The sequence below is a fragment of the Pezoporus occidentalis genome, unplaced genomic scaffold (assembly GCF_034315485.1).
Source record: "Pezoporus occidentalis ecotype Australia unplaced genomic scaffold, CSIRO_AGI_Poc_V1 ctg127, whole genome shotgun sequence".
Lineage (NCBI taxonomy): Eukaryota > Metazoa > Chordata > Aves > Psittaciformes > Psittacidae > Pezoporus > Pezoporus occidentalis.
The window spans coordinates 971,894-990,471 of record NW_026913071.1 but is presented as its reverse complement, the minus strand read 5'-3'; the positions used below and the strand labels follow the sequence as shown (position 1 = coordinate 990,471).

At 41.6% G+C, this 18,578-nt stretch overlaps 1 protein-coding gene across 3 annotated transcripts in view; it reads left to right on the top strand.

Annotated features, from left to right (window-relative positions):
• GPAM (glycerol-3-phosphate acyltransferase, mitochondrial) overlaps positions 1 to 18,578 on the top strand; it is a 45,527-nt gene that overhangs the window by 412 nt on the left and 26,537 nt on the right. For 2 of the 3 annotated variants that reach the window (XM_062607855.1, XM_062607853.1), the window contains 2 exons: positions 14,425 to 14,554; positions 16,527 to 16,649. In XM_062607855.1, the coding sequence (XP_062463839.1) occupies positions 14,453 to 14,554; positions 16,527 to 16,649 (225 nt within the window). In that variant the 5' untranslated portion in view covers positions 14,425 to 14,452. Of the gene's footprint in view, positions 1 to 12,360; positions 12,499 to 14,424; positions 14,555 to 16,526; positions 16,650 to 18,578 lie in introns of those variants that run through there. The other variant, XM_062607854.1, reaches the window with a different exon arrangement.

The following is an 18,578-nucleotide window of genomic DNA, read 5'->3' as shown; positions in this document are numbered from 1 at the left end:
TGTGGAATGATATTTTGTACTTACCTGTGTTAAAGCAATATAATTAGGATGTCATAGATGACAGACAGTGTTGGAATAACCAGTACAGAGAAGGATTAAAAAAATTAAGATGAAGGTAGAAGTAATTCAGAATATAGTAAATAAATGCCTCATCACATTTTCCAGATTCTTCTGTATTCATAGATCCTTAGTTAATATGCAGAGTTTTTAACCATGTATATAGATAAAATGGCAGTTTGCCAATAGCAGGCAATGAAAGGAAGTAGCCTCTATGACAGTAAACTGGTTTCCAAACCTTAGGTGGTAGAAACCACTTTTGAAACCTATTTTGTTAAGAAAAATATTATGTTCCTTACCAGCATAATTATAGTGTTTCCAAACATGCCTGAATTGGATTTAACTTGTAGCAAAAGTTAAGAAAACACTGAGGAAAACACCTTGTTCAAGAAATCTTACTTTGGTGATTATTCCCATTGACACCAAAGCTCTAAAGGGCTTCAACAAATGGAATTTAGCTTAATTAGGGAATGAATACAATTATATTCTGGTAAACGGAAGTGTAGGCATACAAACAAAACAGATTACTTTTTATTTTTAACTTGGAATTCAAATGTGGGAAAAGGCCTGTTATAAGTTATTTTCCCTTTTTTCACCCCCAGAAAACAGAACTAAGCCTTAACCTGGATAATCATGTAAAGAATGTACTTTTTAAAGCTGTGATTTGACCCCATTCTGTATGAAGTCTGTTTTCCTACTGGGGCTTTCCCTCCCCCATGTTTGTATTCTCATTCAACAAGAGGAAACAAAACTATTCCTCACAAGCAAAAGGATATGACTCTGAGCACAGCTCCACATACATGTCTTCTAATGGCTCTGCCACTGTGCCACTCCCTCAGTCATTCCTCCCACCCTTCCACTGCCTCTATGGCTGGACCAGCATGATGGTTTTGATGATGACTTATTTTTCAGATTGATTGTTTCCCCATCTAGCTCCCTGCACACCTCCCAGCTGAGGGGTATATTTTGTCATTAGCGAGTTTTAACCAGAAAAAGCCCAAAGGAATGGTGTATTCTCTTTCTGTTAAGAGAGGAGGGAAAAACATTAGGAAGGGTAAATTAGGATGGGTCAGGTTTTCAGGTGATTCTTAAACCTGGTCCTTGGCCTTTGTTGGGTAGGCTTTTCAGTGACTGAATGTGTGTATTTAAGTATTTCCAGGTGATTATGTTTGGAGAGTTGGAAACCGAAAAACAGGAGTCTCGACAGGGGAAATAAAATGCCTCCTTAGACTGGTGGGTTAGAAGCAAAGTTGGATGTGTGGATTTTTATCAGGCTGTGAAAAAGGTAAAAACCTAAATTTTCTTTTTCAGCATTCCTGTTCCCCTGAATACAGCCCAATTCTGTGTGTCCCAGTCATACAGAACTACTGTTTGAATGTATTTGATTCAAAACCCTTTACCTCTTAAACCATTGTGAATGCCTCAGTCAAGGAAGCAGGCAATGCCCCATATTGAAACATAAGCTCTGTGTCTTCTTCCAGCCCTGATAGTGTTTAAAATACCTGAGTGGTTTCTAAAGATTTAATGTAGTTAAATTGTGATAAACTATGCATCTTTCACAAAGTATTTCTGACCACACAGTTATCTTGCCATGCATGTCAGTCTTTTATAACGACAGAGGAAAAAAGTCTAGTTTGTTACACCAGCAGAAATTTGTAGTCATCCCATTTTCCATTGATGTAAAAGTGACCGTAAGCTGTCACATAAAACATTTTGTATAGAACTTCAGCTGCTGCACTATAAAGTATCTAAAAAGGGTCTTGGAATGTTCCTTTCTCACAAAACAGAATTTATTTATTGAGAAATTGCATCAACTTTAAAAAATATCCTGAAGGTAGTACAATGATAATTGGATATCGCTTCTTGAATTTAGAATATATGGGCATGGCTGCTTGAATTTAGACATACCCTGTGAGCTAAGTTAATACCTGAGAACGCCTGAATTAACAGTTACAAGTAAGGGACACTAATAAACTTTGTGCACAGAGAAATGGAGCATATTCTTCAAATTCTAATAGATCTGAAAAAGCTGCGAGGCCCTGGCAGTTATGCTCAGACATCACACACTAAGCATGTGAAAAGTGAGTGAAAAACGGGATCACAGAAGGAGAGAGGCCCAAGTAACCACAGTGCACAAAAGTATCTGTTTGCTAATGACCTGTTTGTTTTAGACCAAAAGTTTATTATTGCAGTCAGTAAAGATATGAGTCGAAGTGCACACACAGTTTGTGGCAGTCTTGGTCAAAGTTTGTATTAACAGGTTTTGAAGGATAAACAGTTTACAACAAAAAGCTGCTTTGTAGCAGACTCTGTATTATGGCTACCAGCAGAGCATCCCCTGAAATGCATTTAACATGAAAAAAAAACCCAAATGTTTTCTGTAGGTAGAATTTACTTTCTGGCACTGCTTTGATGATTACTCAAGATCCTGCCTGTGCCATGGATTTCCACCTGTTGGTGGTGTTTGCATTAAGTTGTGTAACTGCTTCTTAATGCCTGCTATGTAAGGATACATGGATTGCAGCCCCATGAGGCATCCTGCACCCAAGATAAAGTGATAATGTAAGCATGGTTTCAAAGATTACTATTGGTTAAATCTTATATTAATTAAAATCCTTCCTACATAAGTCAAATGCTTAATACAGAAGTGTAGATGGGGCTCAGAAAGTAGGTAGCTGTGGTTGTCCTATTGTTATACAGTATATAAGTTTTGTGATATGCATTGAACATATCAGTGCAATGGTCAGAGTGGGAGTTTTGCCATTGGCTTTTGCCACGCTATGATTTTACCCCAAAGATGTCAGGCTGTATCAGCTAAAACACAATAACATGTAGATAGAGGAGGCATCAGAAGAAGACATAGTCAACATTTACTAGGTCACTAGGCTTGGTTTTGTTGTGTTTTGTTGTTGTTTCTTGAGGTTCTTTTTTAATTTTATACTACTTCTATTGGTTTTGCCTTTTTTCTTCTATTTAACATAATTTGAGTTAGGCTAAGTACAGATGCATACTGAGGAAAGAGAATCTAAGTTTGTCTCAGATGGTATACTAAATGCAGAGTTGAGGCTGGAATAGAAGAAATTCAAAAGAATGGGCAGGGGGAAAGGAATTTTAGTTCAGCAAAAATGTATTTAAATCTAAATTTAAATCTAAATCAGAAGGATTGTGGACAGAGTTGCAATTTGAAATGTTGTTAGCTATAAAAACACTTTTTTTCTTCTCTAACATTAATACAACACCTTTCTAAATTATAAATTTCAATTCCCATAACAAACCCCAAAAGGTAGATTTAAGACATATCTTTACTGGAGTGCTCCATCAGCATATATTTTCTGGTATGGTCCTCTGAAAATGCATACCTTGCTTCATATGGAGCCTTTTCAATTCTGAGTATCACCTGACTACAAGAACATGAGAGATGGCACATCTGTGGTTGTGGCCAGGAAACATCGTACACAGATTTTGCAGGGGAATAGATAGAACAGGGAGCAGAGAGAGTGGATCATGCTACTGATCACGAAGCTGCAAAATGGCATTTGGACTCTTTGATCATGCACTGCTCTGCTTCCAAGTTTTGCAAGTACAGAGATACAGACGACTTTTTCTCCAGATCTGCCTGACCCAGGTTTTAGGAGACTTAACACCACTTAATATGAAAATAAATTATGTTTCAAAATGTATTCATTGTCACCTTGAGGGCTGGTCAGAAAAAGATAACATATCTATTCCAGTGCTGGAATATTAGTTAAAATATAGTAACTAAGACATTTTTAGCAACAAGTGCTCCTAGTGTAAACAAACTGAAATTTTGCCCCATGTTTCATCATACTAGGATTACTGATGGTACCTCTTGGCTTATATGTACTAATGGTTTATCAGAGATGCTGAAACTGAATAATGAATGGCGAAAAAAGTAAGGATGATCCTGTGATGTAGTTGGATTTCAGGCTGATATTTACCCCATAATACTCTTAAAAGGCTGTTCCAGAAATTACATCTTAACTGCATAGGAGCCTTCTCCGATTTCCAGTCTGGCGAGTGCTCCTCAAGTGCTGTTTTCTTTTTATTCATTAACTTAATTAGCACATCGTAAACTTGCTCTGTAAGAAATACTGAATATCCACAAAAACATACCTGAGAAAGGTCACAGGTGAAAATACACAGAAAGTTCTTTTATGGAAAAAGCTGGTGGGGAAACACCTCTTAGTTTGAGTGGTGCAGCTCAGTTCGACCTTGGAGGCACTGCAGTGGCACAGATGGAAACCGAGAAGAAAACCTTTTGCAAGGAAGACCCCAAGGCAAATGCATGCCCAGTACATTCTGATCACTAAAGGAGATTTCTGAATGCACATTCAAAGTGCATTGGCCTAATCAGTACATTTTATATTTCATAAAATCAGACCGGTGTACTAAATCCGTAACATTAAAAAGTCAATCATAAAATACAGAACTGGTATCTACAGTTTACAGGCTTTTTTTTTCCCGGTTCCTCAGAAGAAATAAACCACTGTAGTTTCAAGAGGCTCCTCGTCTTGCCTTTCAATCTGAATCCTATGACACATAGTGCGAATTTTATTTTAGCTGAACTCCTGTGGCACTTTCAGTAAATCACGCTGATTGATAGGTGCTCAAATATGCCCAATTTTTTATGCTGGATGAAATAGGCTTTTTTGGTAACTTTGTGTCTCTCTGACACTGGTGTCTTAGAGGCAAAAGCTGATAGAAGCTTCTCTTATACCTCAGGTTAAGCTGATTAGGTCCTAATGAAAGGCATCAATCATTTCTCTCTCCCAAAGGACCTCGCTCAAAACACCTCTGTCCTACAGCCGAGGGTGTTTTGCTGCATGGGAATGTGTAGTCTAATCTCTTGCTTCAGTTCAAACAAGAACCCTACAGAAACCACTGCTGCTTTACCCCTCCTACAGAGAGAAGGAAAGGTGAAAGTGCAGCAAGAATAAACAAGGCATACATGGTCCTGTGTTATCCTAAATCTGAAAAAACTGTGGAGTGGTTCAGTCCTAACCCACAAACAGCTTTATGAAACCAGCCTGTCATGCTATGACCCATGTCATTTTCCTGAAGCAATGGTTTGTCATGTGTGAAATACCAAGCTAGTAATATGCACTGTTCTTTTATAGATGGCAAAGGCCAGGGTTGCAAAAACATCATCTCTTAGCAACAGATTATATCCTTTTCAAGATCCCTGCCATTCCAGGTGACTATCTTGGAATAACTAAGCAATTTAATAGTTTTGGATATACACATAAAAAGATTTCTGCTCTCACAAAGATATAAGCTGCTTGGGAAAGTATTAGGTTATGCTTCAACCAGTAAAAAACCCCAGCCCTAAGGAGGGTTTTATCATGTTGTGAGATGAGTATCTGTTATTTAGTAACTGAAAAAGTATGCTTTTGCCGGGTCAATTAGTATCATTTTGGTCAAATGATCATTGATAGATGGTGAAATCTAGCACTGCAATACAATAGTTGGCTGGGTCTTCGATCCTAAACAAGGAGATATTTTTCTGCAGTTTCCAGATCCAGGAGATACATGAGTGGGAAAAAAAAGGTTTTGTTTGGGAAACATTGTGGGAAAATTACTCAACATGACTTGAATGTCAGAACTGAAATGCAACAACTGGTGTAGCCAGATCAGTGCGAAGAGAAGGCCAAAGGCAAAAAAACTGCTTTTGTCAGGGTTCTCAGTTAATTTGGTAGTACTGAAATAAAATTTATAGTTTTCTTTCTGTTGACTGTGCTCAGAGATAAAATTTCAGTTACTTAATTATATATATCTATGATAAACTAAAGCCTGGAGATTTTGTATGTGTTGGGGAGACTGACTTATCAAAACAGAAAAAGGTATTTAGGCATCTACAGGAAATTTTAGCTCCTGCTTGCTCTTTGCAAAGCCCAACTCAGTGAATCCATTTTGTTTGCTTGGGTAAACTGGGGGGCAGGGTGTGTTGCCCTTTGCACATGGCCCTCTGTTCATCTGCAGAAGAGAGCATCAAACAGGAGACTGGAAAATATTGGGGTTGTAAAGCCTTCATTGCATTATATGGAAGCCTGCATCAGGATCATTGTGTCAGGTCAGAACAGTTAAGACACTCTCCTAACCCACCCAAGGTGTTTGCAAATATGTCTCCAAAGGTCTGAGAAAATTTCCCAACCAGCAAGTCCTAAATTAGTCTGGAGAAGAGAAGGCTCAAGGGGGACCTTATTGCTCCCTACAGTTGCCTGACAGAAGGATGGAGCCAGGAGGAGGCTGATCTCTGCTCTCAAGGAACAAGGGATGGGACAAGAGGAAACAGCCTCAAACTGCACCAGGAGAGGTTTAGATGGAGACGAAGAACAATTCCTTCACCAAAGGGTGCTCAGGCACTGTAACAGGCTGCCCAGGGCAGTGCTGGAGTCACCATCCCTGAAGTGTTCACACACCATCAGACAAGGCCCTCAGTGACATGGGTTAGTGGTGGCCTTGGCAGTCCTGGAGTAGGGGCTGGACTGGATGATCTTAAAGGTCTTTTCCAACCTGGTTGATTCTGTGTTCCATGTCAGAGGCATTAAGACTCTTCCTGTGGCTCACACAGCAGCACCTTGATTAAGGTCCCAAATACCAGAAAATGAGAGAAGTGGGATATCATCTGATCCAACACTTGGGTTATATAATCTGTTGCAAAGACTCTTGTGCACTGGTGGTTGAAAGAGCTGCCTGTGATCCCAACTTCTATTATCTACAGTGTTTTAAATTATAAGATATGACAAGTCCTTCTAAAGCCAACTACACAATAGAACAAATCCAAGCAGTGAAAACCACCTCCTTTTGAGATCCTGATGAAAGACTTGCCTAGCATCTTATAATAATTAGAGGTGTGTTATTCTAGAACAATTTGCAGTCTCTCAAGGATGACTCACAGATTTTTTAATGAGATGCTGATTTTTTTCAAAATGGTCTATACATAAAAAGGACATGGAACTGTTGGAACAAGTCCAGAGGAGGCCGTGAGGATGATCAGGGGACTGGAGCACCTCCTGTATGAAGACAGGCTGAGAAAGTTGGGGCTGTTCAGCCTGGAGAAGAGAAGGCTGCGTGGGAAACCTCATAGCAGCCTTCCAGTATCTAAAGGGGGGCTATAGGGATGCTGGGGAGGGACTCTTCATTAGGGACTGTAGTGACAGGACAAGGGGTAACGGGTTCAAACTGAAACAGGGGAAGTTTAGATTGGATGTAAGGAGGAAATTCTTTACTGTAAGGGTGGTGAGGCACTGGAATGGCTTGCCCAGGGAGGTTGTGAATACTCCATCCCTGGCAGTGCTCAAGGCAAGGCTGGACAGAGCCTTGGGCTGCATGGTCTAGTGTGAAGTGTCCCTGCCCATGGCACGGGGGTTGGAACTAGATGATCTTAAGGTCCTTTCCAACCCTAACTATTCTATGATTTTATATTGCCCCCAGCTTTTGGGTTTCTTTGTTCCTTTAGTTCTTTATTCCTTGGCTGCTTGTTTGGAGAGGGGACCAGATGAGAAGAAACACTTCTATCTGTCTTCTGCAGGGAAGTTGGCAATAAGTAGTGGTCCATTGGGCTTGACATAAAATGAAATCATTAGTGAAACTTGAAATACCCACAAACAGAAACCTAGATTTATCCTTTGTATAACCAGAGTCCCACACACATACTCATTTTTAACAATTTACAAGTGGCTAATATCTTTGGAGTATTCAAGAGTATTTAGGGCCTCTATACAGTAAATTAGTTGTTTCGTTTGTGCTATTTTTTAGAGAACATCAACTCTCAGCTAAAATGTCAGCTTCACAAATACCCTCAGCAAACAAAAGGAGAGAACAGAAATAACCACCCTTACAAAATGTACCCCCTATTCACAGCAGGCATGGGGAAGTTTGCATTGTTACAGCAGATAATTGCTCAAGGTCTGAGTATGGGAGAATCTTATTCCAAATTCTGCCATTCATTACCCCTAAATTAAAAATGTTGGTAAATTCCTTTGGATAGTGAAGATTTCATGATTTATATATAATACAGGTGTGTGTGTAATTGCTTGATAGACAAATGGGGCTAAGAGTGCAAGTGTAAAAGTTAATTTTACTTGTTTTGTCCCAGTTTTGTTCTGTTAGAAAAAAAGCCTTTTTTGTACTAATGGAGCAAGTTCAAGAGAAAAGCTAGGAGCAGCTTGGGCTGAAATGCCCTTATCTCTCCAAAGTTACAGTAATAAATATGATATTTGAATGAGAAGAAATTACAGAAACACGATGTGCTACATTACATAGGAGGGAGTCAATGCACTCTTAATGAGTTCTGCATTTGTTCTCAAGATAAAGCAGATGAAATAGAAGAAATCATTTGTCTTGAAAGGAGATATAAACTATACCCAAACCATTTCTATGTACAATCTTATCAGCCCATTTCATGGCCACTTGCCATTCTGAGATGCTCTTAATATATTGTATACCAAAGGCAATGCTGCTGACACCGAGTTCTGCAATGGCCAAATTGCATATTCATTATTATTCATAGTCATGTGAGGTCAAGTTCGGTCATGGTACACAAAGAACCTCTGTCTGGATCTTTACTCCCTCCTCACTCCGTTTTCGGTTTCTAACTTTTGTAGCACTCCCACGGCTGAAAGTTTCTTTTTCAAGAGGATGCTGTGTACTCCTTTGTAAACATGTCTCCGTTACTGAAAGTGACATCATGGGAATCTCTGGGAATGAGCTGGGAGCACAGACCCAGGGTAGAAGCAATATAAAAAGAAGGCCCCCTGGTCCTTTCTCCCTCCTCCTCCCCACAGCATTGTCTAGCAAACAGGTACTTTGTTGAACTCCGCTGGAAGCTTCATGAGGAATTTAAACATAGGAAGGACTAATCATTATTTAAAAGAAGAGTCCTGCCAGCTCCTTCTCATCTGTAGGCTGCTATACACAATGTGGTCAGCAGCTTATTCACACAAAGCCAGGGTTCTGCTGATTTGCCATCATATGCAAATTACCTCCCTGGACTCATTGGCATGGTAAACACCTCAGTTTAAGAAGTTTAAAGAGATGGATTGCAAAACTCAGGCATGCTCCCACTCCTACTGGGGTCAGTGGCAAGCCTCCCATGCACTTCAATGGCAGCAGGACAGAGTCTCTCTTTACTAGAAGCGAGACCCAGCCGTATTAGAACTTTTTGGAGCACATGCAGCTCTGAAAGGCTGTTCCCCTATGGCATTCCAAACTTTTTCCCATTTGCTTGATTCCATGGCAACACAACATCACCACCAAGCTCTCAGTACTGAAATGAGATTTTACTCCTAAGCCTGAGGATTTGCACCAGTGTGTCCTGTAAAAAGATTTGAGCTGCAACTGCCATTGGAGTAACTGTGCGTCCTTTTCGAGTGAGTGCCAAAATGATCTGTGGATTTACTTTACAATAAGCCAAGAATTTCCTAAGGTTAGAAAAACCTGCTCTACAATCATACCAGAAACAACTTTTTATTACTCAGAATCACCATGTGTAAAACACTGTATCTATTTACTATTATTTTCAAAACAGCCTAGAGAATAGACTAAGCAGTTTTCTCATAAAATCTACTAAAATCAGACTCTGGAGACTGTATAAAATTATGATAAAACCACTGAGGCTTTTCTTCTGTTTTCTGTATTACTTATATCACAGAAATAACTGGTTTGCAACCTGAAAAACAGAACAGTATAAAAGCATGTGAGGCAAAAAACATGCGCAAAGATACATATTGGATTCTGAATGTGCTACAGTTCATCTCTCATAGAGGGAAGCAAAGCAGACAAGCTTGCTTTACACTTGGTGGCTGAGAGTTTGCTCTGAGTTATAGCATTCTGAAAATGAGTGCACTGCTACTTGGTTCCCTACTTTTATGTGTGAAAGGGAAAAAAGTGATTCCATACCTAGAGAAGGCAAAGTTGCGTGTAAGCAATATCAATTGTCCTTTATAATGTAAAGTAGCTACTAAGAAGTTCCCACTTAACAATATAAATACAGTGGAGCAAATAAAATTATTAGACAACACTAACAAGGATTTTAACTGCCTTGTGTTTCATGCATTTTCTTAGACAACAGATGTAACCACTCATTACCATCTCTGTTATATTCAGTTTTCATGTAATCCAATTGTTGAATCTTCTCCTTCAATGTGATTTCTGAGAGAATTCTGCCACTTTAGTCAACAGCTCTGGCTTCCCTATTGCACACAGTCTTACACAGACAGACCCACCCTGGAAGTAATCATAGAATGGTTTGGGTTGGAAGAGACCTTAAGGCTCATCTAGTTCCTACCCCCTGCCATGGGCAGGGACACCTTCCACTAGACCAGGTTGCTCCAAGCCCTGTCCAGCCTGGCCTTGAGCACTGCCAGGGATGGGGCAGCCACAGCTTCTCTGGGCAACCTGTGCCAGTGCCTCAGCACCCTCACAGGGAAAAAATTATTCCTAGTATCTTGTTTAAATCCACCCTCTTTCAGCTTTAAAGCCATTACCCCTTGACTTATCCCCGTATGTCCTTATAAAAAGTCCCTCTTTGGGTCTTTGGGTTTTCTGTAGGCCCCTTTAGGCACTAGAAGCTGCTCCAAGGTCTCCCTGGAACCTTCTCCAGGCTGAACAAGTCCAACTCTCTCAGCCTGTCTCCACAGGAGAGGTGCTCCAGCCCTTTGATCATTTTTGTAGCCCTCCTCTGGACATGCTCTAACAGGTCTACATCCTTCATATGGGGCGTTCAGAGCAATGACCAGAATGGGGGCTGCAGCATTATACTGGGACTTTGACTACTGTGATCTGCTCTTTATGCAAAGGCTTATGAAAATACATGCTGTAACACTGGAGTTCACTTTTCTGAATGGAGCTCAGGGTTTCACCTTCTGATGCTTCCAATGCACCTAGGACAAAATCCATGTAATCCTGAGTGTGGGACGTGGCCCTGCTGACTGGCTGGACCACAGGACTGGAGATCAGACATCTCTGACCTCAACAACCCCACCAATCCAACGAGATGCTCATTATGCTAGTGGAGCAGAGATAAGGATGCAACAACTTAGATCACACAAATCTGACAGTAGCACTGTGCCTCTCTGACAGTATTTTCTTTCCATATGGATGGCCTCCTGGGCTGGGCTCTGGTTAGTGAAGAAGTTACAAATCCACTTAGCTGCAGCAGACCCAGATGAAAGCAGAATCTGCTGCCTCTTTCCCAGCTGACCTTCAGGAATTCAGTTCCACAAAAAATTGATATAAAGTCAAAAGCCTTCTTATAAAGCCAGACAGTTATGGGCCTGTACTTCAGAAGAGGACAGAGATTCTGGCTATGTTGCTTTTCAAGACCACAACTTGAAAGCGGGTGTTTGGCACTATTTAAACCAACTCTCCTTCCCTGGAACTGACACACAGAACTGCTCATCAAATTTGAAATTCTTGGACCAGATTATATGAAAACTGGAGGAAAACCTATAGTATGTGCTGTAGTAAGAAATACAATTAGAGATTGGCCTTTATACAGAATGTGATGCCATAAAAAATGGTGCTTTGCTATGCACAAATGCTGTACTGTGTATTACGCAGAAATACAAATGTTTTGAGTTGTACATCTCACTACTGTATTTTATCTCAAAAGTCTTATATTCCATAGTCCACCCTGCAACACAGCAGAGTATCTTGTCTTGCTAAAGGAGGAAAATTCAGATTCAAAATCTCTTCAGACCCATGAACTGCAGAATGCTGCTTGTGAAGTATCAGGTCTAGTATCTGTGTAATATTCCCTGGGAGGCACTCCGTTGTGGGAAACAGGGCAACCCACACGTGCACGCAACAGTCTGGGGTTTGTCCATCACATCTTACACACTTTCTGGGTGAAAAGCGTTCGTAATTCTTACAGAACTATTCTTGTTTGTGATAAATTAAAAATAACACCTAGAAGTGAAGCCTCTAAGAGAATACCTCCTTGGGTTGCTTAAATTTATGACTAGAATATTTGCATTACCATAAAATGATGTCTTGCATTTTGTCACTTTATTCCTGTGTTGCGCTGTTTAGAACAACCATGAAGACTCAGACTTCAAAGAAATGTAGGTGCTCGCCCTCCATAGGTCTGTAAGTCAAGCCACAGAAAAGCTATCTTTAAATAGCCCAAGTCTGCCAAAGCCAAAACCCCCTCTCGGCCCACGTTTGTTTATCTGCAGCAATCTCAATCAACATTTACTCTTGCACTCAGTAAAAGACAAACTGGCACCGCTGCAAGGCCAGGTGGGCAGATCGATGCCTGTCCCGAACCTTCTGCAACTGCTCTCATTTCAACAGCAGTTGCAGCCCAGAGCCGCTACGAGCCCGTAGAAACACGATTTTACATCCTTTTCCCAGCGTTTTTCCCCGTTGGCAGCTCTGATTTGAGGGCACAACAGTGTCTGTCGCCAGGAGGAGCGGGTGAGGAGGCGGTCTGGCGGCGAGACGGCGGCCGAACGCTGTCCATGCACCTATGCGGACCGCGGCCGCTTACTCCCGTCAACGAGGGGTACGGCGGCTGGCAGCGGGGGCCGCAGCCGAAGAGCAGCGGCGGGCCCCGCACGATGGCGATGGGCGCTCAGGAAGTCGCGTCAGGCCCGGCGCCGCCGCGCGGCTCGGCGGACACGCCGGCTGGAACCGGCCGCGGTGCCGCTGGAAGCCGCCGCTAGAGCGGGAGCCGGAACCGGGTGCCGAGGTGCCGCCCCCGGCAGCGGGGCGGGGCGAGGGTCAGCCGCGGGGCGGGACGGGGCGGGCCGCGGCCAGCAGCCGCCGGCGGAGAGTGGAGCCGAGGTAGGGGGGAGGCCGGGTGGCTGGTGAGTGTGCGGGGAACCTCGGTGGGGAGCTTACGGCGCCGGTCCTTTGGCAGCTCCGCACCCCGCCGTAGTCTGCTTTATATCGGTTCTCGTGAGCGTGCGGGGTCGCGGAGCGCGGTTGCCGGCCCGCAGGACGGCGTGCCGCGGTGCGGCGGCTGTGTGAGCGGGGGCTTGGGAGGGGGGATTTTGCTTGAGGTGGGTACGGGGCTGCTCGTGCTCAAACAGGCTTTTAATGGCGTGGGTTTTGAAGTTCATCTTTTGTGTATTGCCGGTGCAGCCAAGGTCACCTTGAGCACAAGAAGCACACATTTCGTTTTCATTGTGAGCTTTCTTTTATGTATTTATTGGGTGGTTTAGATATCGATTTGCTCGAGCACTAATAAAGTATTGAGTATTGGGCAAATGGAGTCTAAGAGCCAGCAAAGAAAAAAAGATGACTTACGTACTTGGGCTGTGCAAAGATAACTCTGTGTGTGGATGCGATAGATCCAGTCCGTATGGGGAGCTCTGAACGGGGAGGGGGTGTCTCGCAGGAGGGGTTCGTGCCTGCTCGGGGAGGATGTTGAGAAAGACAAAGCCTTGCACTGAAGTTTTAGGCCTTGCTCTTGAGAATGTTCCTGTGCAGGCTGGGAGCAGTCTCGCTCCTGGTGGCTCATAGCTTGGCCGTGCTCTAAGTTTCTTTGCGGTGGCGGATAGAAGAAGGCTGTATTGCCACTTCATAGTTTCTCTAGATGGAAATGCTGGGATTCCTGCTTGAAGCAGTTTGATGTGCAGGCTTTTGCAGATCAACCGTACAACAATAAGTTGTTTTGGTGTGTTTGGCCTACTTTTTATTTTGTACAAGGGAGAATTATTTTGTTGTGCTTATTATGTGAACTATAAAACTTCCACTTTAATAGTGCAAGTTTGGACTTCGCTACTGCTTTTTAATCCCACAAGCCTGTCATGACACCTGTGTCAGCAGCATGTTTGGATTTCGGGCTGTGCTTTTGTACACAGCACTCTTATTTTCCCAGCGGTTTGCAAACTGGTTTGACTACAGCTGGATCAGACACATAAAATATACTGTGCGATAGGATTGGGAGAGAGCCTTAATGAAATTTCTTTTGTAGATAATGGGTGTCCTTGAGAAACAGATGATGAAAGAGTGAGGTCATGGTGCAAGAGAATAGTAAACTTTGGACAGTGGCTGAAATGTGTGTCGTTGTGGTAGAATGGTTTAAAACAGGCAGTGAGGAACAGTGGAAAAGTGCAAAGGGACAGCACTAAGCTGTAATGAATGGAAGAAGAGCAGGGAGAGAAGAACATGTAATAGTTGTTTGGTGTGCTGTGTTTATGGAAATTGAAGGTGCTGGGGGTTTTTTATCATGTTAAAATCATGCTGATTTCTGCCTGCAGTGAAACTTATTCAAACCTAACTTCTACTGAAGGGTGCAAAAATTTCAGGTTGCTAATCTGTTGCTAGATACCCATCACTGAAATTATACATGTGTATGTGTGTGTATACATATGTATGTATGTTATTATTTTGCAGCTCTGATCTTCAGTTCAGCTCCTGTGTCATGGATGAAACTGCTTTGTCCCTTGGAACAATAGATGTTTCCTATTTATCGGCCTCAGCAGAATGCAGTATCAGTAGATGTAAGCATTCCAGTGAAGAATGGGTAAGTGAAAATTATGAATATTACTGGCAGTGTTTATCTTATTTTTTCTTAGAGTCAGAGATGGAGTTTTTTATTGTTATGAAGAATGAGGTTGAGGCATCACCTCTCTCATGCATGAGGCAGTTTGGTTTTAATTTAACTTGAAATGTAAGGAGGAGCCCAAGTTGAGTGCAGTGCTGCAGAACAATGTTGCTAGAAAAGGAAAACCTCATCAAACTCTTTTGATAGTCTTACAGTCTTATGGTGTGATATTACTAATCATTTTATATAGCAGTAAATGTGCAGAATCCCATTGTGGAGTAGACTGAGATCAAACGGAAAGCTTGTTGCTGTTCTGAAGCATGTAGTTTGAAATGCACAAGCAAAGAGGAGTGTGAAACTAAAGATGCGTGGTTGTGTAGCCATTGTAGCTGGAGCTTTTTGTGCAGTACGAGAGGCAAAGAAAATCTGGTGGCTATAAATAAGGAGCCAATTAAAAGTCTGTGTCCTCTGTGGAATGAGTCTTGGGATTTGAAGGAGGCAAAGGGGTCAGCAGAGATGGCTGGGTGGAGCAGAAAGAGCCCATGGGGACTGTGCTGGTCCTGGTTGGTTTAGAAGCAGAGGTCTGGAAGCATTAGACATGTTCTGGAGAGGGGGAGTTTGAACTTGATACAGAAGAGTTGGACTCACGGTCAGTTGAGGGAAAGGACAGATGTCCTGGCAGCTGGGTTTTCTGTCTAGCAAGATGCAAGTTACATTGGACAGCAAGTTGCGCTAACCAAGGGATCCACGAGAGAGTGGGATAAAGGCAGGCGAGACGCAAGAGATAGAAAGGAGGTTTTGTAAGACACTTGTGATGGTTTCAGTCAGGGCTTGGGGGCAAGTAGAAGGAAGACAATATTGTTGGAAAGTTGATTAACTTTGGAGTTAGCATTACTGAAGGTAATAAAGAAGGAATTGGGTCAGGCTTAGCATCTTTATGCTTCTTTATTTCAGATGGAAAACTTAGGCTTGTAATATTGGCCAGTTCATACTGGCCAAATATGATACATGCACATTTTGGTTTTTAGGCGTCTTCAGTGTTGCTTATGACTTTTTGGTTGTTTCTCACTGGGCTGGCTTTCTAACTGAGTATGTGATGATCTGTATTTGTGCTTTCCAGCCCTTATGCTGGCTTAAGGTATTGGTTCTACCCTGCTTTTCTTCCTTTTAAGTGTGCTGTTTTAAACAACATTTTGATTTGATTTGTTTCTGTAATTTTCCTTTTATTAAAAGCTTAAGAGTAGATGGTTCAGAAAATGGCAATCCAGTGCTCGTTCTCAGGCAAGCAATAATTCAGTAGACTTCTATGGGAACAGTTGATGTCTTTGTAAAAAGTGTAGTCAAGTGTATTTTCTTTATGTCCTCTCATAGAGAATGTGTTCTGTGAATGCAGTTACTTTGCTTTTTTTTGTTCTGTAATCTTTAGAAAGACAGTGTAATGTTGGAAAAGGCACAGTAGTTCCTCTTTCATATCACTTAGCATGGAACTGCTTGAAAAATAGCCTGCAGAGTCAATGGAGTTAATGTTTTGCATACATCCAACTTTCCTGCAATTCCACAGGGCGATGTCCAGTAAAGTTTAACATATATTGCTGGTATTATAAGCAGCGTTACATTATTGAAATTGTAATGTACTGCTAACTTCTTCCACTTTTCTCAGCTGCCAATTTCCTTGCAGTTTCTTATTAGGGTTGTTATTTATTTTAAATTTTTGTGTGTCAGCAAATACTGCAGTGCTTAAGTTACAAAAGTACAATACTGATTTTGCTTTTCTTTTGTAAAATTACATCATCTGGAGATAGTATAATTTGTTTTAGAAAAGTCTTGGAAGAGTTTGTCTTAGTTTTATGTAATTGGGGGTAATTACCTTTTTGTTTCTTACTCCAAGTTTTCACATACTCAGTAAAACATGTATTTCTGGCTATTTACACAGCACTCTTTTGTTCTGCAGGGAGAGTGTAACTCTAGACCCACTCTCTTCCGATCTGCTACTTTAAAATGGAAAGAGACTCTACTGGGCAGAAAAAGGCCTTTTGTGGGACGATGTTGCTATGTTTGCACTCCCCAGAGCCGGGTAAGAAGATTATGGAATGGATTATGTTTGACAGCGTGTAACTGCAGCATGATGAAGTTTCTGTAGTTTTCTTAATTTCAGAATTAAGGTCACAATGTTTTTGCTTCATAAAGGAATATAGTTTTTCACCTTTGTGGTTATATTTCTTTGCCACAGAATTAATGGGTGATGCAGACCCATTGTGATGCTTTGTCTCCTACTTTTTAGTGCAGATGTACTCCTTGCACTTAACTCTCCAGCTCTCCAGATACAGCACTAGGAAACTGTGTAGGAAAAAATTATCTGCTCTGCTAGATTAATAATGGAAATTTGGTGTATATGAAAGTATTAAGCCTTACTTTTAGGACACTTAATTCCCTATTATCAGAATAAATATAGTTTTGAAAGTAAGCAATGTGCTTCCCTTCAAATTTGAAGGCATTAATTCTGTACTTGAGAAGACGGGTTGGTTTTTTACACCTAGCTCATTCCCGGCTTCTCTGCCCAGCCTGTAAACAAGGAGCACCAGTTACAATAGTGAGGATATTTGTCTGCTGGGAACAGTGTCAAGATGGTGGCTCCAGAGAGGTTGTGCAACCTGATTTAAAATGTGAACTTTATTGAACTGCAGTGGTCAGCTTTCCATAAGCTGAAGATGCAGAATGCTGATAAATGGCATAATGCAGTTTGCAATCAGTTCATCATGTAACTTGACTTGCATGTACTCCCTGGGCTTTAAATTGCACTCAGTTGTACCTGTGCCGAGTTCCATGATTGTTTGGGCTGGAATAGAGTGAAAATTTTCTTTGTTTCATTGATCAAGGAAAAGTTGTTACTTCACTCTATTCCTATGCCAGAACAGAAGATTGCAGCAATGAGATATAAATGTGGGCTGGAAATCCAAATGTGCTGTGAAGGCTAGGTATGATAAAGGCAACGAGACAAGCAGTTAGATAAACTGAGACTACTTCTAACAGACACTTGAGTGTTTTGACTTGTAAAAAGATGTGTAAGAATTCTCAACTTAAGGCTTTATACATTTAGTAATCAGTCTATCAGTAATTAGGCTGTTTCAATTTGGGAATCGTGCTTTAAAAATAAAAATCTTGTTCTGTATTTTGTACATTTAGTAAGAAACTAATTAACTACCCTGAGATCCCACTTAAGAAAGGGGCATGACCTGATTAAGCCCTTTATTGCACAATGCAGCAGACAGTAACAAACCAGATCCTTTCATTAGCCTCCAGATATTTCACTTCTTTTTCTTTTGAGCTGCCTGTTTCGTTAATTCCCTTAAGGAAAAGGGATGGATGAGTGAGACAAATTTACCTAAGTGTGTTGGCCAAACTAACAGCTTGCTGATGCTGGGAGTGGGAAGTCTAGCTTCTCCTCCTTGTTTTCTTTCCTGCTGTCCTGGGGGCCTATCAAGTTCACTATCCAAGCAGAAAACTGCCTGCTTTATTTATTCATTTAGTCTGGCTGTCTTAGTTTTCTGCCTTGCCTGAATGAAGCTGGCTCGTTAAGGGGTGTGTTGAAGGCTAGAGGTGGTATAATTTAAGAGGTGAGGGAAAATGTTCAGTGGGAAAGGGTAGGATGTGGTGTTGGGAGCTGGGCTTCTTCCTCACAGCAGCATGGAGATGCTTTATCAGCTCACTTGGTCTCCCAGAACCACATTCTCTGCTTGACACAGGTCAGGAAGGAGTTAAATAAGGAAAAGCTAAAGTGTGACGTTACAGCTAGAGGATGACTTGCACAGAGCAGGATTGTAGCCTAATAGAGCACTGGTCTGGACTTGGCCATTGAGTGGTAATTAACTTTGTTGCTGACTTTCTGTGAGACCAAGAAAAAGTCATTTCACTTCTTTTTGCCAGGACATCTCATAAGCTTCAAAATCCACAAAATATTACCATTGAATAGTCAAGGAAATTAGCATTACCTTGAAGTTGTGGC